Source organism: Ochotona curzoniae, unplaced genomic scaffold (genome assembly GCF_017591425.1).
Source record: "Ochotona curzoniae isolate NIBS_2020 unplaced genomic scaffold, NIBS_Ocur_1.0 contig_2692, whole genome shotgun sequence".
NCBI classification, from domain to species: domain Eukaryota; kingdom Metazoa; phylum Chordata; class Mammalia; order Lagomorpha; family Ochotonidae; genus Ochotona; species Ochotona curzoniae.
In genome coordinates this window covers 19,500,181-19,525,327 of record NW_024465556.1, presented here as the reverse complement: position 1 = coordinate 19,525,327, position 25,147 = coordinate 19,500,181, and the positions used below count along the sequence as shown (strand labels likewise).

The following is a 25,147-nucleotide window of genomic DNA, read 5'->3' as shown; positions in this document are numbered from 1 at the left end:
ACTCCATCTTAATCCGAAAATAGACTCTGCGAGGCATCAGTTATGGCTCCAGCAATTGGATTCCTGACACACGCAAGGGAGACGTAAGCTGAGTGTCGCATCAGCCTTGAACTCACCCCACCTGCTGCAGATATTTAGGGAATCAACTAGCAAGTGTATGTGTGCTCACTCTCTCGATCTCTCACACTTTCTAAATTTATAGCAAAATTCAAGTTAAAGTGTTAGGTTGGGAAGACCGTCTGTTGTATCACCTGCTCTCACTCTGAGCCCAGAAGGGAAAGGAGGAAAGAAACGAAGTCACACTGCACACTGAGAGCAACCCTGGGCTCCTATACCCACTGGTAAATGCTGGGATCAGGTTCACAACACAGTGCCCGATGCTGCAGCCTCACCAGGCCATCATCATTGCTTCCTCAACATAACTCGCACAATGGAGAAGGTGGGGCAGGCAGAGGACTCCTAAGACGGCAAGATCTCTCGGGATTCTGGAGCTAAGAGGCTCACCAAACGCTGGTGACAGCAACACCAAGACTATAACTTCCATCTAGTCCAACTTAGCAAAACATATACAGGGCTTCGGAGAGGATGACTTGTCTAAAGCCACACAGCTCCGTGTGACAAAGCTAATCCATGAATCCATGTCCCTAATACGAGAATATTCTACCGTCACTGGGACACAGGACACAGCACGGGCACAAAGCAGAAACCAGATCAGCAAATTCTAACCAATCCTTTTGTGCTTGATGGCTTTGCAAACATTCGATCTGAAAAGTCCTAAGACACACTGAACACAGTGAGTTTCCCATCAATGGGAAACTTGGCTGACTAAAAGTAGCAAATGGAAAAACACACCCAGGTTTTTTTTTTTTTTTCATGACAAAGACTTCGAATCTCCCCTTCATTTCTACTGAGGTATCCCTACCAGATATACTCCTGTAGTCAGGACTGAGTGCTTATGTCACTTCCGGATTCTTACACTGCAATCCTAACACCCAATTATGTAATCCTTCGAACCTAAGAAACCAGGCCATGCAAGCAGAGCCCACTTGATGGGACTGGCATCACCGTAAGAGAAGAACGGGCAGCTTCTTTCTTCTTTCTCTGCGCCATGAGAAGGCGTAGGAAAAAGTGTCATCACCAAGAACCCAAGCACGGAGCAGGTATTGTGGTGCAGTGGAATGCACTTTGCCTGGGCGGCTGCATCCCACACTGCAGTGCTGGTTCAAGTCCTGGCTCCTCTGCTTCAGATAGCCTGGGCTATAGAAGATGATGCCTTGAGCGCCTGGACCCTGGCCATCCATGCGGGAGACCCAGCAAGAATTCCAGGCTTCTGAGTGCGGCCTGGCCCAGCCCCGTCCGCTGCAAACATTCAGAGCATGACCCAGAGGATGGAAGACATCTCCCTCTGTTTAGCTGGCTCCCTGGCACTTGCTCTGTTGCTCTGCCTTTCGTGAAAATGAACTAAATAAATGAACATTTAAAAAAAAAACGAAGAGGAACCTAGCCATGCTGGCATCTTGATCTCAAAGCTTGAGCCACTAGAATGTGAGAAATAAATGTCTGATGTTTAAACTACTTAGTCCATCATATCACAACAGCAAGATTTGGCCAAGATAATATTTAAAATAATACAAATTAATTTATGGCTTGAAGTGTCAAAAAGTAGCTTACAAATGTTTTCCTGATTGCTTTCAAAGCTCACTTGCGTATCTAAGTTAAAACTAAACTGTATACTTGCCTTTATTTTACGATTTAGGGGGAATTTTTCACTGTTTGAAATATTTATTTTATTTGAAAGGCAAAGTTATGGGAGTGGGGGAGGACCTTCCATCTGCTGGTTCTTCGCCCAGATGGGCTCCACAGTCAGGGCCGGGCCTGGCTGAGATCAGGAGCTAGGGACTCCACTCCTCCACATTGGATGACAGGGGCCCAAGCATTGGGCCATCTTCCATAGTTGTTCCCAAGAGCATGCGCAGGGAGCTGGATCAGAGGGAGCAGCCAGGGCTCTAACCAGAGCTCACAGTGAGTGCCAGGTCATAGGTGGTAGCTTAACCCAGAGTGCCACAACGTCAGCCCCTTCTTCCTCTAACTTACCGTGTACATTTGCTCCAAGTGCCAAACAGCCTGTCAACAGCCTAACGAAATGGCAGTAGTTGGGTGGATTCATTAGGGTGCCACCTGGGTCTCCTGTACGGCATTGCAGAGTCCCTGCGTCTGAGTTCCAACTCCACACTGAATCCCAGCTTTCTGCTAACGTGCGCAGACGAGGACGCAACAGGCAATGCTTCACACAGCTGAGTTCCTGAGACCTGCCTAGGACAGCCCAGCTGAGTCCCCATCTCCGAGCCTCAACCCTCCCAGCCTGGGCTTCCAAGGGCATCTACAAGCCCTCCTCTGCCTCCGATTTTCATCTAAATTAAATAAAACTCTTTTTCTTAAAAGTGACTAGATGTCAAATTTGCAGCAACACAACAGAATGGCAAGGACTTTAGACAGGGACAGAGCAAAAGCCTCAGCTGGAAGCAGCCTCTTCTTATTGCCTCCAGGCCTCTTCCTTATGTCTTTCCACATCCAAAGAAATGGAATGACCATGACCTTCTCACAGGGCTTGGTCCAAATGAAAAATAATATGCCAAATATTATAATATTTGTGTCTAAAGCACAATATATAAAATATACATACCACATATGCTAACAATATATTTAGTATTTGATGTTTAAAGTGTTACAAATTGTGTGAATATATATAGTTTGTATAGGAATATATGTGTATATATATGTACACACACACATATATGTATGTAGTGCATGTATTTGTCTTTGTGTATGTGCATACCTGAAGCACCCGGCCCAGAGCCTAGGCCCTAGGAGGGTGAGGCAAGGAACAACGAAGGCAGGGGCTCATTCCTTCACAAACACTGAGAGAAGCTGCACTCTCTGCCTGGCTTTAGGCACAAAGGGCAGAGGTGAAGCAAGCCAGCAGCCCACCCCTGCTGGGGGACCGCGTCCCGGGCCGGCAGTATCCCCAATTCCGCCAGCCAGCAAACAGGGGGTCCCCCACGGGCCTCACACACAGGCAGCGGTCAGTCAGCGGCCCTTGGTCTTCTCCCAGGCCGCTGAGGGCTCCACCAGGGCGGGCGCAGGCGGGCCGGGGCTCCGCACTTCTCTCTCTCACCGCCTCAGAGCTTTCTAGAACCCTCGGCGGAGGAGGCGGCGGCCGCTTCCTGCGCCGCACCGCCCTCTGCTGCCCACCAGAGGTCGCCCTCCCACGCCAGCCCAAGCCCAGAGCCGCGGCGGCCTCGCGCGCCGTCCGCCCCGGCCAGCGCTGACATGATTTTCTTTCTCTATTTTTATCTATTAAAAAGATTTCTTCACAGCCATAACTTAGCTCTCTACACTAAAACGGGGCAACAGGAAGATATAATGGTGCATTTCATTTATGAATGACCTCTAATAAATTACTCTGAAGTGTCCCGAGTGCCAGAAGACAGAGCGCTTTGTCTGCCCGCGGGACTGCGTGTCACATACTTTAATCTGGCGGACACGTAAAACTCTCCTTTTGACATTTCGCAGGTATTTGTGTCGGGGCGGGGGGCGGGGGCCACGGTGGGGCCGGACGGGGAGCAGCGGGGGAAAGGATATTCGGTTCTTGTTGAGGGTTAAGGTATGGAGCCGCGGTAACCCTGGCAACACGAGGTCGTCCCCCAGCAGATTGTTGTCCAAGATGAGTTCCTCCAGGCTCCCGAACGCTCTCAGTCCTTCCAGTGACCTGCAATGACAAAGGCAACAGGAAAAATGATCCCGCACTAAATCAGGGAGGCCATTATGAGCCGAAATAAATATTTTAACCTTCCCTTTCAGGACTGGGAATAGTCTGGGCTTGGCGCCTGTCAGCAAAGTGAATGACAAGAATTAGGAGCGGGAGCCGGGGTGGGGGGCGGCGGGGGAGAAGGGGGCCGCTGGCATCCTTCACGCATTGCCGACATGAAGGATGAGGGTCAGTTAGTGAGTAGCCAGGATCCAAAACAAAGGGCTTCAGAAACGGCCTGCAGGATAAATTTGTCAATGTCTTGTGCCTCCAGGCACCCAGCCTGGGCTGACCCTAACTTCCATTCCCAAGATAAATAACTGTGTCACCATTCACCTTCATTCCCTGGACACAAATTTAAGTTGTCATCCATCATTTCTGCCCAGAAATATCATACCCCTCTTACAATAATAAATATAACTTCAAGTATCATTTCGTAGCGGTTCTCCCCGGCACACGGCAGGCTCTTGTTCCTTCCCGGTCTTCTTACATCCTCTGCCTTTTCCCCCCTTCGTTACTAATCACTTAATTTGCTTCTACCCAGGTTCCCCATGGCTGCCCCAAAATACCAGGCATCTGCGGGATTACCTAAGCAGTGTGAGCGCTAATCTTGGCTCTGCGGAATTTCTTTTATTTGTTTTTGTTTTTTTTTTGTTTAGGGCTGAGGGAAGGGAACTCGGGCCTTCAGAGCTGCCGGATTGAAGTTTCGTTTTTAATTTATGGAAAGTGGATTTTTCACTTTATTTATTTTGAAAAAAAAAAAGTTGACTGTAGCAGTGGAGAGGTTGAAGCTGTAAAAACGCATCTGAAAGAATCAAGAACCAAGCTCAGGGGAAAAATTATATCTATGTACATATATATAAATAGATGTATGCATACATGTATGTATGTTTTAGAATTGGGGAAATAGCATTGTTTATGCATGGAGCTGAAAGTGAACTCTTAATTTTATGGGCTCTCAGGGGTGTTGTGGTAACCGGGCAGTGGGGCGCAAGTGCCTGCCCAGGCTCACACAGACGTTAATTAAAGCCAGGCCCCTGCTTACAGAGAGAGACGGACTCCCAGCTCCTGCACCTGCCAGACCCAAGAGATGTGCTGAGCTTGCACAGGCTGACAGCTGAGCTACGGTGCCGAGCAGAGGCAGGACTTGCCCGGGATCCCTGTAAAATGTGACAGATCAGGCAGTCGGCAGCACGACTGATCCATTTACTGACAGTGCTTGTGTCCCAGCACCCTGTCTGCACAGCTGAGTGTGGCCTTTGGGCCAGAGCTCCCTAAGGCACCCTGAGCTCCCTGCTGGGACCTCTGCTATGGGGCTACACACCAGAGAGTTCATCCCACCCCTCCCGCCCCAGGAGAAACATGCCTTATAAGTCCTCAAATCTGCACAGTCCATTGGGCCCAGGGCTGCTCTGCTTGCACGCCACGTTCCTGCCAGACCTCAGCAGGCCCCACCCAAGCCCCAGCACTCAGAGTGGCCCACCCCAAGGCAGGTGCACCAGGCCGCCCACATTGCCTGTGGAGGGCCCTGGGTTCATCCCATTGCAGTGCCTGCTTCCTCTTCCCTTTCTCTGCAAAGTTCTGGGAGGCAAGTCCCAACGGGCACACACCCGAGCAGGCAGGTCTGGGCCTTGAACCCCAGCTCCAGCACGTCTGTGGAATATGAAGCTGAGCCGTTCAAAAACTGATCCTGGACTCACTAGTTCGTTCTATGCGTCTTCCTGCTCAAAGGGCCTCAGGGTAGAATAAGCAAAAGAGCATGAAGTCACGGCAAATGCCAGCTCCTTGCCTCCCCCCCCTTCCATTCAATGTTTCCTGAGATCCTGACCTTGAGGAATGTGTTGAGGACTTAGAGGGTCGGCAGAAGAACAAACCTTTCTGAAGGGTCTTCAAAAAGTCTGTGGGAAAATGCATAATGTGGAAAACCTGTGTGTGTGCGCTCCTGTGTGTGTGCGTGTGTGCATGCGTGCATTTTCTAGTTCCTTCCAACTGCAGCATGCAGACTCCTCAGAGGCCTTTTCATCCCTTCCTTCAGAGGAGTTGTGAGCACAAGTGCTTCTCAGGATCAGGCCGGGTTTTTGCCATGAGTGAGCGGGGCTGAGACCACCTGCCACGAGGGCCGCTAATCAGTCCTTTGTACGCCAACATCAGTGGGGCTCTGCTCAAAAGCCACATCCACACCCCATTGTTCCCGGGATGTTATGCAAATATTACACGCTTCTCCTGAGGACCAGCAAATGGCCGGCAACTGGCAGACACAAGAAAGCTTTCCCCACCCCCAGGAGTGCTTCAGGGCACGCAGAACGCGGAGCGACCGGCACGGGGAAGGGCAAACGGTGCCACCCCCACGGAGAGGACACAGCCCCACGGGGCGAGCGCTGGCTGAGCTCCACACAGAATGAAACCTCAGCCAGAAGTGTCTCCAGCCCCGCTGTCACCTGTCTGCTCTCGCGATTCCTTACGCCGTGTAAGGGAGGCCCGTAAGTCAGCAGCTGCTAATTCATACATCCCTGTTGTCATGTCAGCAATGTGATGCAGACCTAGTGATTTAGTCAGCTGGATTCTAGAGCTGAGGGAGACAGCAGTGGAAGGAAAGGGCAGAATTTGTAGGAATCAGTTGCTGGGCGGAGACCAAGAAATCTACCCGCAAGTTAGGGTCACTGTTTATTTTCTTGAAATGTTCCTGCTCCTGTTTGTTGTTTGAGGTCCAGGAAGGAGAAGGAGAGAACTGATTCACATCCATCTCTGAGTTCACACCCTGCAGGAGGATACCAGATACTTGCAAACAGATTTGTGCTCTTCAGTGACGTAAGAGGGCCAAGGGCTTACATGACACACACAGACCTAGGCCGCTTAACTCGGTAGCAACAACGGGGACAGGAACAACACTGCAGGACTGTAATGTCTGCTCTACCCTTGCGTGTGGCCAACAAGCACACCCTACAAAGAATCCCTGGTGGAGCAGCGATGGCCAAGCCAGGGTCATGAATCAGCTCCCTTAGGAGTGGCTGCGATGTCGAGAGCCAGAAGGCAGACATGTACCTGGGGCCCAGGTGCAGCCAGCTGCAGAGAGGTCGGCACTGGCCGGAAGCCACCAAAGGCCACCCAGAAAACGGGACATGCAACTGCCAATTTGCCTGGAATATGTTGTAGACTGCCTGCTTCCTGCCTCCCCAGCAGAAAAACAGCCCTGATACCACCCCTAGATACTGGTTCAGCTACTTTGGTCACAAGGCTGGGCCTGGACTCCCCCTGGAACAGCTGCAGCTGTGGGGAGGGTCCCAGTGCTTTCTCCAAAGACACATCAAAATGACAAAACATCACAACGCATTGGGCTCCAGCGGATTCAAACAGAGACAACTTTTAAGTTTCCACTGTAATTAACCCTATCCTCGTTAAGATAATTATGATCAAGCTTCCTGTCACAGTTAATATCCCAGCATCATCGCCTGTGGCTCACACTCTGCCCTCATTAGCTTATAAACACAGCAATGCTAAACAGGCAGCCGCTGCCTTGCCCAGGCTGCAAAGGGGCCTTGGGCAGGGCAGCAGGTCTCACAAAGCCATGGTCCCTGGAACCTCATACCCCTCTACTCCTGGATGGGCATAAACTCAGCAACCACCCTTCATGCTTTCACTGAAAATGGTCACACACCAGAGAGGAGAAGTAGGACCCTGCGGCTGGAGCAGTGGGCTGGGGCACAGCCACCTTAGTGTAACAGCCCCTCCCTGCCCCTTAGCCAGCAAAAACCAGACTGTACATTCTACCTTGAAGCTGACTGGCAACACCTGCAGAGCCCCACTCCAACTCCCAGGGGATACACTGGGCCAAGAAAGAACCCCCTCTTCCCTGTGCTCCCTGCCAGCCCCAGGGTGACCTAGGTCTGGCATAAGACGGGCAGAGGACAGTGGGAACAGCTACCCTCAGATCCCATGATAGGTACAGAGAATGATGTACAGCCTCATTTCAGAATGGAATCTTGGGGTGTTTGCAAACCAAACAAGAAAACGTGATCTCCACCGAGATTCTTACCACCTTCCTCAACTCTACCTACCCAGATATCTTGAACCACATTTTTAAATGAGAAAGTAGAAAGGGCATGAGAAACCTAAAGGGTCTAACACACACACACACCTCATATCCCTCCCGGCGACAGTCCCACAGATCTGCAAGGGCAGTTCTGGCGAGTGTTCTTTTTTGTTTATTCTCTGTGAGGCCCTTTGAACAGGAACCACACAATGCAAGTAAGTCCACATCGGTTTTTGAACAGCGCCAGTTCAGATGCTACAAACACCAGTTGCGTCCCACAACCTTGAAATAAAAAGAGAGGGATTGAAGGAGGAACTGCTGTGTGATGAGCCGGAGACCCTCAGTGGCCAGCGTGGGCAGCCTGGTCCTCTGCCTTGCAGCAGGCTTCCCTGGCTGCCTCGGATGGAGTGCCCTGAGGTCTGGTGGGACTGGCACCTGCAGCTGGGAGAACACTGAGCCCAGTGCAATCTGTGGATGTGGTTACGTACCAGGCATTTTGGACCTTGCAAGGATCTACCTCTCATGGCAGAGGTCCCACAAGGGATTCTGAATGCATTGGCCCTGCCTCCCAAGGAAGTCTCAACGCAGCCTTGGCAGACCTGGAAGGCTGCCGGATGCACAACCAGCCCTCAGTACCTCCCCGCAAACTGGTCCCTCTGCAGCCTGGAGCCTGTGGGTGTCTGAGAGAACACCAAAGGACAGGACAGAGAGCGGGCTCAGGCAATGGCCAGGGTCTGGGAGGGACTTGTGTCTTTAAAGTCAGAATGCCCAGGGGATCTCTGTCTTACACTGGGCTTGTTCATCTGAGAACAGAAAGGACAGGTATTCAGCAAGTCTGCACTGGTTCATCACAACTAGTTGTTAAAATACTTAAACAGGGTAGGAGCTTGGCTTAGCAATTACGATGCTGCCTGGACAGAACCATCCCATATAAGAGGGCATGGGTTTGAAGCTCAACACTAACCCCACTCCAGTTTCCTAACAATGTGGTCTCCAGGAGGCAACAGTCAGGTGCCAAGAAGTTGGTCCCTACTACCATGTGTGTGTCACCTGGACTGAGTTCCCCATCATGTGTTTGGACTAAGGCCTAACTATTCCAGGGATTTGGGGAAGCCAATAGATTGGAGCTGTCTCTATGCTTAAGAAACAAGATAAGTAATTTTTTAAACAATTACTTATCTAAATATCTACAGAAGTTGGAGATGACGACAACTCTGAACAACTTTTCCTGTTGTTCAGCCATTCCCTGTAGCAACCCCAACCCTGCTTGGAGCTTTTTACTACACAACAACTAGGTAGTCAAGACATGGGCCACTTTAGGGCCACCAGAAACCCTGTTTTAGCCAGGAACCATTCTGATTGGCCCATGCAATTGTTAATTTAATAGCACGGCTTGTGCTATATTCTCCAGTTACTTCTTGTAACTTCTCCTGTCTCATTCCCCACAGCAAAGGAAGTGCCTGGTACATAGAGGACACGACCAATGTCACATGACCAGGACAGGCTATACGAGGATGCCCAAAGCTAACTGGGGGATAGAGGAAGGAGGATGTGACTGCTCATGTCCAGAAGACAGCCCAGCAAACAGCCTACTGACCTGGATCACAGCCCCTTTCATGTCCTATCTAAACGCCTGTGTGAATGGACAGATGGGTCCATAACTACAGTATTATATATATAGTATACTATCACAAATGGTACCTATCTATACATTTATATTTACTTGCTCCATATGCCTTTCAGCCGTTCAGGTCACATATGGTCAAAAATATACATGCATATACGAGCATAAATTAGTCCACAGCACAATTTTGTCAATAGTAAGGTACAAATTTCTTTAGGAAACAGAAGAGACTGGAAAGGACTCCGAGCTGCATTGATAGACATCAAGAGGGTATATTATATGGAGTTAAAGTAAACCCCAAACCCTTCCTGATGGATAATCCCTGAGCTACAGAAAATAAAATCCAACATCAGTGTAATAGATCTGAATCCAAGGCAATACCTAAGATCAAGGTAGCTAGTTGGGTATGAAGCTATCACGTACCACACCTAAGGACACCTAAGAAATCTTCCCAATTCAACATGCAAAGAATGATGGAGCATGAGCGCAGTGCTAAGTGCCCACACACAAACTTAAAGTTTCTGCAACTGGAAAAGGGAGATAAGAAGTTAGATTATGAAAGATTGACTTTACAAATTTACATCTAGTAGATTCTAATAAAATTATAACACTGAAGATCTGGGGTTTTCTTGCCTTAGGATAATGTGAATTAACATACCTGATTATATATATATTTTTTTACTTTTGCTGCTACGAAGCTCCAAGAACAATGGAGACATAGATTTTAAAAGGTTAATACCTCATTTCCTCTTTATATGCTTTTTAAGTTCATTATCAAGGCCTATAATTCGCTATAGCACTCATATTTAGCTACTATGTTTTCATTATTTCTGATAAACTAGTCCAGACACTTTGTGAAATAAGGTAATCCATCCCAGGCTCTGAATCTGCAGCTTCTGCGTATTAATGACAAGCTCTGTGAGAGGTGCTGTTAATGGAGATGCTTGACTGCGAAGAGAGAAGAAATACATTATATCCAGAATTCAGAATGGCTTTGAATAAGCTTCCAAGGATGTCCTTCTGACAGGCAGGCAAGAATAGGCTAGCACATGACAACTTCACATGGAGTCATCACTGCTTCAGAAACACAACGGAAGGAAACGGATGGAGGCCTCAGAAGTTTCTAGAGGAGTGTATTCCTACCCTCTCCGCAGAACGGTTTCACTGGGTGTTCATTACATTCATGAAAGCTAGGATTCTAAAAATATACTAAATAAGAGACCAGAGGGGCTCCAATGATGCCCTGTAGAAATGAACCACCATTTCCAGCTGGTCAGATGAAACTTGACAATATATAAGGTAAAGATCAAAATATAGACTGAAGTTCAACTAACCAAAAGACCCATTCTCTAACAGTCTAATGCTCAACTCTCCTAACATGGAAACGGCCTTTGTGCCGCATGTAGGAGAGGCTGAAGTGCTGATGGAAGCACAATGAAAAGACATGCATAGAAAATACCTAAGGAAATGGGTCAGTAATACAAGTGTGGGAACCATTTTCGGCTTCAATGACAATATACAAGATCCAAGTTAAGTAGGCTCTTCCTATTACTTTCTTACTTTCTAACTATTTTGTCAGAAGTTCAAGGCTAAAACAGAAAACAAAAAATTGTTTAAATCTTTCTGGATGGTACTTTACATTAAAAGTCTTAAAGATAGTCTTCTATTCACCCAGTAATATAAATTCCAGTAACTCATTAGTAACTCGCAAAGGTATGTGAGAATTTAAGCACAAGTGAATTCATTACTGCAGTATTCATAAAAATGCTGTAAACAAACATAAACATCCAGTGACAGAAAGATAAGTGAATACACCCAAAAGATCTGTATTGCAAAATATCAGGCACCAATTATACTATTGCTAATCATTATCTCAAGAGCCAGCAAATTTCTCATGATCCATATTTAAGTACTTAGATTTAAGTTACAATACACTACGATCTCACACATGGATATCAAAAATCACGATACACACTCCTCTGCTCTCCACACACAGTTCTTTCATGTTGATGTCTTGGGCATCATGATTCTTGAATCATAAAGCAGACTTTGCTAGTTGCTCTAGCACCAAGAGAGAGGAATGCACGGCCAGGAGGTAACGCACAGCCCACTAAACCATTTGGTCTGGCTCTGCCCAGGTATCCACCAGATATCCACCAGGTATCCAGGTCAGTCAAAACTCAACGAATCTGGCAACTTAATATTAAGTTAATATTGTGTTACAAATATCTATATATATATTATAGATATTGACAGAAAAGAAGTTCCCCACCATATATCTACTTTATAAATAGTCATTACTGTCCCACTTCCAGAGAGAGATTTTATGACAATTGTGTACACACTTGAACATATACAGATGGACACACATACATAGACATTCACATGTAAACATCCTAAGAACACACATAACATTAACAACCTCAGATAACGGGTTCAAGCTTTGACTTGTTGCATGTTTTTATACTTTTCTCTAGTTACTAAATCTTATACCATGAAAGAGCAGATTATAATCAGGAAATTTAGTCAAAGCTACTTTTTAATACAACACCTCAACTCCCCAAGCACAAAATATTTAAGTCTGAAGTGAACAGGGCACTGAGAGAACTGCCACACAGGGGCTGCCACCACAGAGGCAAATGTGCTCCAAACCCACTTGGCAACTCAACTGCCTTCTACGTCCTGTGCTTGGAGCTGTGCTGCAACTCTGCCTGCCGGACTCAAAGAGAAACACACGCAAGGGGAATGAGGGGGGAAGTGAAGGGTATGAGCAATTGTGCATGAGACACTAAGGTTGCTTAGCAGGAGCAGAGATGGCTCTGCCACTTCAAAGCAGTAAGTCTATGATGGGATTCCAGAAAGCAGCATCAGAAACAACTGGGAAATTTTCTGATTTGGGAGGAGACATCTTGAATTAAATTATCGTTTAAAAAACCAGTAAAGATAAAGTTCTTCACCAAGGGATAGAGCTGCTTTATGAGTTACTGCGCATAATTGATCAAAGAGTCCTAGAGGATGAAATTAGAGGGGATTTCTACACGGAGAAGATCAGATTTGATGATCTCTAACATTGTCTCCAGGTACTGTGGTTATCTGACTAGATCTCCTTCCTCTGCAATTACAGCTTCCAGAGGCTTCCAAGAGTCCCTTCTACCTTTGCAAAGGGCTTCCTGCAAGTCAGGAAGGGAACAAGAGACAGCTGTTCCAGCTCCACCTTTCCACACAGCATCTTGTTACCTTCTACCTGGGACAAGACATGTCCCTTTTGACAACCCTCCAACCAGAGTAGCATCCCCACACCACATTCTAGTCCGCGTAATATACACTCCATCTACTTACACTTTATTCCACATTCACAGCACAGCAAACAAAAGGAAGAGGTAGCTTAATCGTGGTACTCAAGAAATCTACGATTCAAAAAGCTGACGGAGCTTCCTGAGAGCCAAAAGGTGTGTGGGGGGGATCCGCCTTCAAAGCGACAGGTGCTCTGTGATCCCTGGTATCAGGGAATACAAAAGACGTGTAACTGACCGAGTCTGCTCCCCATGAGCGTAAACTAAAGAGAACTGCTAGATTTGACACCAGGGAGAACCATACACGGGAACATTCTGTGGTCCCGCATGGGAAAGACAGCTTCACAAAGTCCAGAGCAAAGACATGAGCCCTGCAGCAGTCTGAGACATTCTTCCAATATGCGTCTTCTGTTATTCCAGCAAGTTCTTAAGCTCACAGGGAAGGAACCGAGCACAAGAGATGAATGACAGCTGCTTTGCCTTGCTCCAATTGTTCGCCCCCATCTGATCTGTCCTTCCTTCTCTCAGAGAATCTTGTCTGCATTTCCCCAATCCCTAGGCACAGGGTTTGGGCCTGGGGCCTAGACTATGGCCCTACAATTATTTTGATTCACGGCTTGAGATATTACAAAACCACACATGCACGCACGGAGCCTGTGGCCTCAGGATCTTGTTTGTTTTTAAGAGTCTAAAAAGTGCGTTTGTTTGGCAGGTTCTATAAATGGAGGTTTTCTTTGCTAGGGAGATGGAAGAGTGTGGACACGGTGTACTGCAGCTGCGGTATGTATGCACGTCGCCATGGGCTGGGCTGCAGTGCCTGCTGGGGGAAGCTCCCACAGCCACTGGGCAAACACATGTCGGGCCAAGAACACTGCTCTTCAACCCTGGGAACTGTTTGCTTGAAAGATAACAGTGTCTCTTCCACATAAGCCTTTCACCACCCAGCAGAAAGGGAATTTTTAATTCAGCAGATGGTGTCTACTCATTGCAAACCAACCAGAAAAGGAGACATTTACATGGCTGGGCCTCAAGACCCTAAGAATCCATGGGGACTTGCCCCCAAACCAGCTCCCCATGGACAGGGCCCCTTGGAATGGAACCAGGCCAGTAGCAGAAAAAAAAAAATCAGCTGCTGATTCTGTGAGGTCCCAGTTGGCTGGAAAAGGTGAAAACATGTTTTTGGTCACAGACTACAAGATAGCTTTGTATCTCCTGTAGCAAGAAGGCTTTGGGAGATATGGTACCCTCTCAAAGTGGCTTCTTACTGGAGTTCTTTTCTTCCCAAACAGCTCTGGCCCTGTGCTTTGCCAAGCCTCCAAAAAAACCACTTTAAGTTTTGCCTTCCATTTTTCCTAATGGCACATTCTGGGTCCTGAGGACAGCACTGCCCAGCACTAACCACCCTGTTTGCCCACACGAAGCATGATTAAACAGGCAGTGGAACACCAGTGTGGCGTTCTCACAGGTGTGTGTCATTCTGATGAACACTAACCTGTCACTCACTGAGGCCAAACGCAAGTGTGGTAAGAAGACACAAAAAAGGAACAGGTTGAATCTAGACATTTCAGCCTCACACACGCTCTGTTCCTGGTGCCTGCTCATTGATCCAGAGGCCGTAATCAGCTGAGCAACCCATGTTGACTAGGCACATTCCTTGATGCTCAGACAACAACAAAACCTCCCATCATCGTTTCTGAGACCACGTCAATGTCATCCTTGGACACACAGCTGTCATGAATCATCTAGCTGCACAGGGAGACAACAGCTTGAAACATACCCATCGAAGGAACCACCAGGAATCTGGCTGTTGTCCTGCCTCAGCTACCACCTTGCTGACATGTTTCAGCACAGTCTCATTCTGGGGCCTCGCTTCACGCCTTGATCAATTGGGAAGATTAGGCTAACTTGGAAATCTTTTCCTTTTCAAACACCTTGTGCTTCAAGAAGGGTTGCAGGAGAAAAAACTCTATTCCCAAATCTTTATCATTGCCTTGATCAATCTGCCTTCTGGTAAGACGTTCCTCCTAAGTGTAGTAGGTAATCCCCAACCATCACCAGGTCCAAAAAGATGGGGGCCAGAGGACAGAGTGTATTTGAATCCTCAAGTATGAAACTTTATTTAAAAAAAAAAAAAGATCAGAGAGGTGGGGAACTACTTGGGAAGATAAAAAAAAAAAACCACCTGCTTTATTTCATCTTTCATAGCAACTCAAACTAAGAAGTGACAACAAAGTGACACACTGCTCAGAGGGCAAAAGATAAATGTTTGATGAATTGACCATTGGTGGAGAAGTGATGGGCTTTGTATGTGCATAATGGCCAGGCTGCCTTGCTGTGGCGATTGCCTGCCAAGATAAGGAACCATAATGAATGGGCCTTGAGATGTCCTGGACAGAGGCAGCTTTAATTTGACTGGTTTTAATAAAATTAATTCGTAATTTAAAAAAAAAAAGAAAGAAAGAAAGTTTGAAAGAGGAAAAATAAAGCAACCGAGAGACTAGAAAAAACTGAGGTCTAAGGAGTGAATATTAACTGTTGGTTCTCGCGTTCAGTGTTCAAGTCAAATGAGCAGAAGAAAGGTTGATTCCGTCACACCTTCAAAGGGTACTTTCCAAGGTTCATGGGAGAATGAAATTAAAAAATCAGTATATATGTGAGAACAAAAACTTATGAAATTTGCATTTTTTCACAACACATGCTTTTCTTGAACTTTTTGAGGACCCTCAAACGTTTTCGGCACCTAAATAAGTTTGTCTTCTAATTCCATTTTCATGAAATTATCAAGGTACATGTATAAAATATACTGCCACTACACAGACACACCTGGGGCACCGAGATTAAATGGCTTAAAAGAATAGTAGGAAGCAAAGAAAGGCTGGTCAATTCAATTTAGTCATTGCTCCTTCAAAAACAGTGCTGCACATCCTCTATGCTGACCTAGGGAAAATAAGATTGTTCCCAGCCCACATGGAGCTTGAGGAACAGTGAGACTTGGTTGGCTAGAATTTTCTAGAAATGGAAACAAGAACCTTTTGGGCTAAAGACTCCCACCATGCACAATGCTCTCCACCGGGAAGAGATTCTCACACACCAGGCCCCACAGCTAATGGCCAACTACTATACTAATTCTTTGATTTTGGCTGCCCAGTTCTACATCTGAGTTTGGCTTCAGTCAGTTGATGACAAGATAGTACATCACAACAACTCTTCGTTTGTACAAACACCACATTGCCAAAGGCAGCAATCAGATAACTAGAGATACAGACAAGAGCAAGCAGCCTTGTATTTATAGACAAAAGAAAGAAAAACCTTCAGCTGGGCCCACAAATGATCGTGGTTTCTTCCATATGCAAAATGCAGGGCTCAGGTAAAAGATCTATGCCATTTTTGATGAACTGTGTTTGAGGGAGGTTTTCTGTGTATCAGTTACTCTGTTGGGCATTACAAGTACAGAAGGGGTGAAGATATTTTATTCCTCTCCCCAAAGGGTCCAAGAGCTCATGAACCAACAGACACGATGGCACCACATCTTAACAAGCAGGTCAGTGCTGCTTCAGCTCCAAGGGACCTCCAAAGATATCTAAGACATCTTCAACAATCCATGTATCTTAAAATCAGTGACCTAATCTCCACTTTTCTTCAACGTTTAAAATCCAGTGTGGATTGGCAAAGAAGCTCTATTATCCAAGCATTGACATGGTCTCCGTCCATGCCCCGACACATCCTTCTGCTGTTGGAGGCGAGTAGGACACATTAAATGCAACCTTTCTGGAAACTCCCCCAGTTCCTGCTTCCACAGGTACACATCTTTCGCAACTGCCAAAGGAAAGTCACTCATTACTAAACAGCTCAGCGAGGCTCGCACTATTGGAGAATATAAAGTTTTATGAGCAGGTCTCTGCTGTCTGTGGATGTAAGTGTGAAAGTGAGTGAAAGAGAGCGAGTGCACGAGCTGGGGAGGCTGGGCTTAGGAGTCGAGGGTGAATTATAGACTGCCGCTCAGGATTCACAGCTCTTCGTGGGAGGAGGTTAATATTCTCACATGTCATTAGGTCTGCTGGCTCTCCTGATGCTTCATTGAAGCAGGCAGCAAATTATTTCCTCATGCTGCCGAGGACAGCACACTTCAAAGTAAGGGAACTTGGGTCAGGACAGGCCTCCGGGGGGATTAATGACTCAGGAGCACCAGGGGTTGTTGGTAGGTAAGAATGGGCCTGAAGCTTCTGACAAAGCTAACTTTTTGATCAGCCTTGACCTGGCTTTCAAGCTAGACCTGCAGATTTTATTCCTATCACCTTCTAAGAACTTGCCAAGACCTGCAGGAAGGCTGAATAACCTGTCCAGTCATTTTATCTTCACTGGTATTGCCTCCACCTGCTCTCTGCTGATGGCAATCCCACCCAGGGTCCCATTTCAATGGAGAAACCTTCCCAGCCTGTGTCCAGCCAGGAGCCCATGCCTGAACCACACTCCCAACAGACTGGCATGGGTATATTCCTTCTACCTGTAGTCTCCTAGACTTGTTCTGTTCTCCTTCCATCTATGACCCTTTTCTACTTGACAATTAAGTTACGCGAACACAGGCCTGACTAGTGACTTTACATTGTCTACAGTGATGACTCAGCTGGGACAAACCGACATGCCGCATTGGAGGACCAATCACAATCATGTCTCAGAAGGACAGACTCAGAGATGTTCCGAGCCAAGTGTATCTTAAGGGTTCAGATGACACACTGCTTCTAGCAATGCATCATTATTGTATGGGCTGGATGAGATAAAAGGGACTGCCAATAAAAAATGACCCAACACTTTGTTCACCGCAAGGCCTCAGGAATCCTCTTTTTGTTTTATATCTCGCTCATAGCTCTGCAAGAAAATATGGATCAAGGACATAAATTTAACAACATTTATTTTATAATACCACATCTCACCCTTAATTTATACACAGTGTTTTATCTTTCTCTGTTAAACCACAGTGAGTTCTTCAATGACATGTGAAGCACCAAAACATGTAAGTTAACTAAAGGTGATGATAATTATGAAAACACAACTCAAGTGTGCTCAGGGGACAACAACCCCACAACAGCTCCCTCCTGGTCAGTGCCAACTTCAAAAAGTCACCCATTTTGAGATGGACTCAAGGCCGTTAAAATAGGAAAGAAATCACATTGTAAAAATAACGAAAAATGGGCTACCAATGTGGCATAGTGGGTTAAATAGCCATGTGCAATGCCAGCATCTCCTATCGGCTCTGGTTTCAGTCCTGGCTGCTTCCAACCCAGCTTCCTGTTAATGCTTCTGGGAAAGCAGTTGAAGATGTCCCTGCTGCTTGGGTACCACACACATGTGAGAGGTCTGGAAGTAAGTGTCTGGTTCCTTGTTTTGCCCTAGCCTAGCCTCAGCTATTGTGGCCATTTAGGGGGTAAACCAGCAGCCAGAAACATGTGTGCACGTGTGTGTGTATTGCTATCTCTCTCTCTATGATTCCACCCTTCAAATAAATATTTTTTTTTAAAAGTAAAGAAATAGGGCCTGGCGCGGTGGCGCAAGTGGTTAAGGTCCTCGCCTTGCATGCCCGGGATCCCATATGGGCGCCGGTTCTATCCCAGGCAGCCCTGCTTCCCTTCCAGCTCCCTGCCTGTGGCCCGGGAAAGCAGTCGAGGACGGCCCAGAGCTTTGGGAACCTGCACCCACATGGGAGACCCTGAAGAGTCTCCTGGCTTTGGACCGGCATAGCATCGGCCGTTGCGCTCACTTGGGGAGTGAATCATCGGACGGAAGATCTTCCTCTCTGTCTCTCCTCTCTGTATATCTGCCTTTCCAATAAAAAAAATAATAAAAATAAATCTTTAAAAAAAAGTAAAGAAATAAAAAATGCATGTAAAATATCAGGCAGTGGTAAGGACTGAAGGAATCGGAGAACACGACCTACCTAATGGCATTCACACACATAGTGGTGAGCTGTGCTTGGCACACAGGTAAGATGAACACAGAAATTATAGCCTAAACTGGGATAATCCCAGAGTAAAGGCAGGACTGTTAAGGATATACCAGGACCCGTTTATTGAAGGCATGGCTTTGGGAGGCACTATTGGGAGAGGGTAAAAACTTAATCCAACTATAATGTGCAGCAGCTAAACCTAGCAGGAATTTCTTAGGTCACTGGAAGAGTGCCCTTGAGGTGTAGTTCTCGGGAGAGAGTTGGTCATAAAGCCTCATTTAGTGTCTCGTCTCGACATGCATTCCTCCCCACAAAGATCATCTGTCATCAGATGCCAGATCAATTGGGCCAGTGGCTCTGGGCTATGAACCTCTAAAATCATGAGCTGGGATAAGCTTCCTTCCTTCATAAGCAGATTGTGTTCGTTATTTAGTTGTAGTAACAAACTCTCCTAACTATTGCAACCAGGAAAATAGGGCAAACTAAAATGGAATTCATATTGCCCATAAGCTACTAAATAGCAATTCCTGGGTGATATGGTAACTAGAGCTGAATGATATAGATAAATCCAGAATCTGCAGCTTAAGTACTGGTTAAAGCTACTTCTCTGTGTCCTTGGAAGATGGGCACCTTTATACCCTTAGCTTCTCAAAAGTTCTGACTACCTATCACATTTTCTTCCTGACAGGAGCGGTCTGTGCATCCTCTCAGGAGACCACTATAGACCACCCACCACCATCTTGGGAAGGAATTACATCAGTGGCACTAAGACTGGGGGGACTTTCTGCATATTTAATTGTCAAGACTGGGAAGTGACATGGGCATGTAGTGACCAGGAGGTCTTGGGTGCAGTTGAATATCCCAAGGAACAGAGGCAACCTAAGCAAATGCATATGTGGTCCAGAAGAGCATGATTGCAAAGGCCTAGCTACCCCGGGCAAGAGGAAGGATGTGGCTCTGCTCTATCAGCAGGGTGAATGGTTCTCCTTCCTTGAATCCTGACAACTGCCCCGGTGGCTCTTCCCCACAGCTGATGAAGGTCGCAGCTGGAACCCAACGGTCCAAATTGTGACCTGGGAAACAGCTTGCACAGGGATGGAATAAACAGCACAGCTGTCAGTCCCCATGAGGAAAGTGATAACAACTCTCCCGGCTTCAAGGCAGCAGGCAAGATCGACAGATGGCATTACTTTTCCCTTCTCCAGCATCACTGGGAAAGAAAATGACAGCAAACATATCAGGAGGTTGGAGCTGCAGCTCTCATCAGTGCTCGGAAACTCCAAGCTTCCATAAATGTGTGCACCCCAGAAAATACCCCAATCCCAACCCCACCAAGAATGGGTCGGCCCCAGGGCTAAGACAGGGCCTGGAGAGGCCACAGGTCGGCCCAAACATAACAACAGAGATAGACAAATCCCCTTCCCCACCCAAGGGACTCCTTTTTCTGGGGCGTGGTGGGGGGAGTCACAATCAGATTACAAATACAACGGAAAGATTGTTCCCTACACAGACACCTTCTAGATAGCAGGACATCCTGTAAGGAATGGCACACCAAGGCTGAGCATGAGGCCAGGAAACAAAGTGACTGGTTCAGGACCAAGGATAGGCACAAAAAGGAGTAAGCATGAAGTCAAACAAGCCGGGAGGGTCACAGAACCAGGTCTGGAACAACAGGTATCGTGCACAAAGGCTCCTGGCACATGCTACGACTAACCATGTGCCACAGAACAGTCACCTGTCTCTCCCCGTTGCAGAAATCAAGCTCTCTTTAGGGTCCCATTCCCTCTGAAAGGACCAGAACTAGAAAATCTGTGCCACACCTCTCCCAGCTTCTGGCCACAACAGAACTCAGTCCTCCCCTAATGTGGCCCTTCACATGACATTATTTCTATAAAGACAGTGGCTATGGCAAATTAGGATTCCTCCCCATTCCAGTGTGATCGCACCTTAACTAGCCACATGTGTAACAACTCTACTTCTAAATGAGGTCACATTCTGAGGGGGATGGGGTTAGGACCACAAAGCACGAACTTGTAGTGGCAGGGGACACGCGGCAGCTCACACTCAGCTTTGTGGTGATCACTGTTGCTCTACGGAATACAAGGTTCCCATCAGTGTTTCAGAAACATTTCCATAGGGAGATGATGGCACATGGAGCCACGTGAGCTGTACAAACAGAACAGAAAAAAAAATCCCAAAGGTGTTTAGGTGCAACCTTCTTAAACCATAATGACTTTCCATCTCCTTGCATGAGACTAGGCTTCCTGGTCCTGATTTAACACAATCACCCTTCAGAATATAAAAGCGGAGCTCACTATGCATGTCAAGTTCACCAGTGCATCCAACTCTGTTCTCAGAAACATATCCATGAACCTAGCTACGTGACGAATACCTGGTGTGCGAATGTACAATAAAGTTCATTCCATTTTCTTTCTCCTCTCAGCTTCAAAATGATGTCACAAACTCAAGATGATGTAGAAAGGGATGTTAGGCACTCACTCACAAAATGTGACTCTGAATTCAAGCCAACTTTTTAAATTCTAGTCCCAATGCTTGGAAAACATTTGGGCAATGCCAAGGAAGTAATGTCTGTTATGCTAACACCAAAGGAAAAGAGATTAAAAATAAAACCGACTACCACAATAAATAAAGCACAGTGAGCAAAAATGCAGAATACCCTGAGACCACCAAAGGAAGTGGCAATCGGCACTGCCCCTTCAGTAGACATCAAAACATCATGGTCATGAGTTCCTTATCAATGTCATCTAAGGAAAAATGTCAACATAAAAGACCTTCTATTGTAGTTGCTTTTATCTGAAGTATTAGACAACTGCTGCATTCAAATTGTTTATAATTCTTATGGAGAGACAAGATGTCAACGTGTGGAAATTAAACAATACGAGATTCAAGGAGTAACTCAAGATAACAATAGAACTGTCAGAAAGCAATATATGATTATGTGCCACATAAACAATATAGAAAATAAATGCCACAAGGACTCAGAAGAAGCAATTACTTTAGGCTGCAAGTCCAGGAACGACACTTTCAAAGAAGATTCTGAGCTGAGACTTGAAAATGAGAAGAGCCTACTGCATCATCTCGTTAAGAAGACAGATGAGTTCCCAGCAGAAGTTTTAGAAATGTTTCTTTCTAAAGTTGCTAATACTACTCAATGATATAGACAGCTAGTAAAATTTGCATAGGTGGGTACCTGATTCTTAAATAGTACCAGAATAAAAGGACATTATGATTGACAGTTAATGCTGTGATAAGCAGCCTCTTAAACACCTCTGAGTGATCCCTTCCTCCTGCTCCTCACACTTACACAGCATCCCTCCATTTGAGCTCAGGCTTGGCCTTTTACTTTTTTCTATGAATAGCACAATGCTGACGGCCATCACTTCCAAGGTATGGATGGAGAGGGACTGTGATTTCTGTGTTTCTGGACCTTATCTGTTTCCCATTTGCTGACAAGCTTTGAGCAGCTCTAGAAAAAAATCTCACCAAATGAGGAAATAAAGCTAGTCTCCAAACTAACGGCCAACAGGAGAATGAGGTCTGAGTGCAACATCCTGTCAGTAACTGAATGCTACCAACCACCGTGAGAGTTTCGAAGCAGGTCCTTCCTGGTCCAGGACTGAGTTATCAACAGGACTCTTTGATACCTTAACTGTAGGCTTGCATGTGATCATAGCTTAAACTGCCCATGATTCCTGATCCACAGAATCTAAGTGATAACATTTTACTGGTATAATTTGCTAAATCTATGATTTGTTACTGAAGTGCTCACGCACCTGCTTCTCCAAGCTTCCATCTCAGACTCTCTCTGTACTCATGTTAAAGGGACATCAAGTTTCAGGAGACGCAGGAAACCAAAGCATGCCTCTACGTTGAGTAGTCATTGAACACACAGTGTTTGGATAGTAGACAATGTTATGCGTGCAGACTTGACTATGAAGGGACCCAAGCTAAGTATGAAGTGAGCCAGGCCCTGGCCTTTCCTTAAGAAGACAAACACCTAGGCACAAGATCCAGTGGTCCAGCCTTCTGAAAAGTGAACGGAGCCACTCCAAGTCTTCCTTAAATGAACATTATTTGCATATATATATATATATATATATATTTATATCTCCCTCTGTTCAGGGATTCTGTCCCTTGCATATACACATGGACCTTCCCTCTCTTCCACATCTAGTTAGAGTCAAGGCAAAAACAAGAAAAAGAAAAATTAAAATGGATACATGATGTAAGGTGAAGTTCCTAGAAACTGATCTCAAAATGAAGATGCAAGCACCAGTCATTTTTGGGGAAGCCACACAATAGCACAAGAATGTGAGATAAGAAAGAGACAGAAGTCAATATGAAAGGCATCATGAGTTAGGCAGGCTGCCCCTGAGAGCAATGGGACTTTAATCCCTTCAGGGGAAGAAAACAGCAAACTTTCCATGAGAGTGGCCAGAAAGAAAAGATACTGGCATTTGTAGGTCCTATGATCTCCGTGACAACCACTCAACTCTGTGCAAAAGGAATCATGGACAACATAAAAAGGAATCAGCGTAATTGCCTTCCAATAAAACTCTGAAAAATCAAAAGCCATTAGCGGGCCAGATTGGACCCACCCACGGTTGTGGGTCAGCTTTTGCTCAAAAGTAGTAGGGATGGGATGCGAATCACTCCTCAGGGATGCAGCAATGGAGAGGTGAGCGAGCTGGGGTACTTCTCTACCCCTTGCCATCTGTCATTGTTTGAACATCTGGTAGTGTTCCGGAGGCAGAAAAGAGTTTCAGACACCTTCACAAGCATCAGGTTGGTGTGCACAGCAGGGGTGAGTGTGAAGGTCGTATGGGTAGAGTACCCACAAGGCATGCTGACAGCTCTGCCCCAGCTTGACCTTGTCTTCAAGAGCAGGGATAGCAGATAACATAAAGGCGGAGAGGAACACAAAGACCTTCGATCCTTGAAGTGTCAAACATCACTCTCCTCCTCTTCTCCTTGCCCTGATGGACTAGCAAAAACTGTCACAGCAATGACTTCATCAGGTGCATTTTCCAGTAACAATTTACCTGTTGCCCAGGTACGTCCTAACCAAAGCTCCATTCACATCAAAAGGCCTTCATCTCATCTGCGCAGCCTTTGCCCTCCAAGAATTCTTCCCTGCGCATGAGCACACTGGGGGTGGTGGAAAGGGTCCTGTTGCTGTTTAATTATAAAATGGAAATTAAAATGTCATTTTGCTGGTTGGGAAACCAAGGAAAAGATTGTGCAGCTACCAAGTCTACCTTCTCATCCTCCCTGAAGGGGAGAAAAATGACCTTTCCTCTCTTCCACATCCAGTTAGAGTCAAGGCAAAAACAAGAAAAAGAAAAATTAAATTAAATCGTCTTATTATGTAATTGGGACTGGGCCTCAGGCTGCAGCAGGAAAGAAGGGATTAAGGCAGAGCCACCTGGGCAGCCGTTCTCCTGGGTCCCATTACCACCCCCTGAATCCCTTTTTATAGCCAACAGATTAAAATGCGAGCCTAGCAATCTTTGATCTTTCACTTGCTGACACAAATCCTTTCAAGCTTCCAACATTTTCTGCTGAGGTAATTAGTACTAATTAAAAGGTTTCCAACAGTCTTAGCTCAGTTTTTTTTTTCCTGTGTGTCTCCCCCATATCATCCTCCCCCCAAAGAAATTGCTTTTACAAGCACCTTGCACCTCTGAACATGGACATCCCCACTCTCCCCTCTATCTGACACAGCCAGATCAACGAGATTAGAGGCTCCATTATTCCTAATACAAAGCCAGACAGTAGATTTGGACAGCTGTCCCTGACCTGGTGAGAGTGCACTGGTTTATATTCGGAAGCAAGCAACTCCGCAAGGTGGCTTGTGTGAAAAGATGGTGCGATCAGGTGGGGAAAGGCACTGTGTGTGCAGGGCCTTCTGCCGAGCAAGGACACCAGTCACCAATGGGGAGTCTCACTCCAGTGCGTGTCCCACACGTGTGCATGGCCTCGCTGCTCAGACTAACAATGTGTACAACTGGTCTGTTTTCCTGCTTCCTTTCTCTTTTGAGGGGTTACAGGAAGGAAACAACGCACACAGACTATTTACAAGATAACTGTCAAGAAAACAAAAGACCATCTCATTGAAGTTTATAAAGACATGGAGGGAAACACACACAGATTCAAATTCAGAATCAAGTGAAGAACTTCTGGAAGCTTCTCTTAGCTGTCCTCTGTGAGAGCAGAGCGTGGAAGCTCTGACTGCAACTCCTGAGCTGCACCGTGGCCTACAACTATGTCTATGATGAGCACTGAGGCTGCAAGCATGAAGGTCCTGATTGGCAGGAGGCTGCTCCATCCGGAAGGTGAGCCCTGTACACACTGTGGACCACACTGAGTCAGTACCATGTCAGTACCACATCTTTCTTAAGTGCCCTCCAAAACCAGCTTTGGGTAAAGC

The 25,147-nt window shown here is 46.4% G+C and overlaps 1 protein-coding gene across 2 annotated transcripts in view; it reads right to left on the bottom strand.

Moving 5' to 3' along the window:
- LRMDA (leucine rich melanocyte differentiation associated) overlaps positions 1-25,147 on the bottom strand; it is a 985,984-nt gene that overhangs the window by 434,432 nt on the left and 526,405 nt on the right. For both annotated transcript variants that reach the window (XM_040976019.1, XM_040976020.1), the window contains one exon: positions 3,643-3,769. In XM_040976019.1, the coding sequence (XP_040831953.1) occupies positions 3,643-3,769 (127 nt within the window). The remainder of the gene's footprint in view (positions 1-3,642; positions 3,770-25,147) is intronic.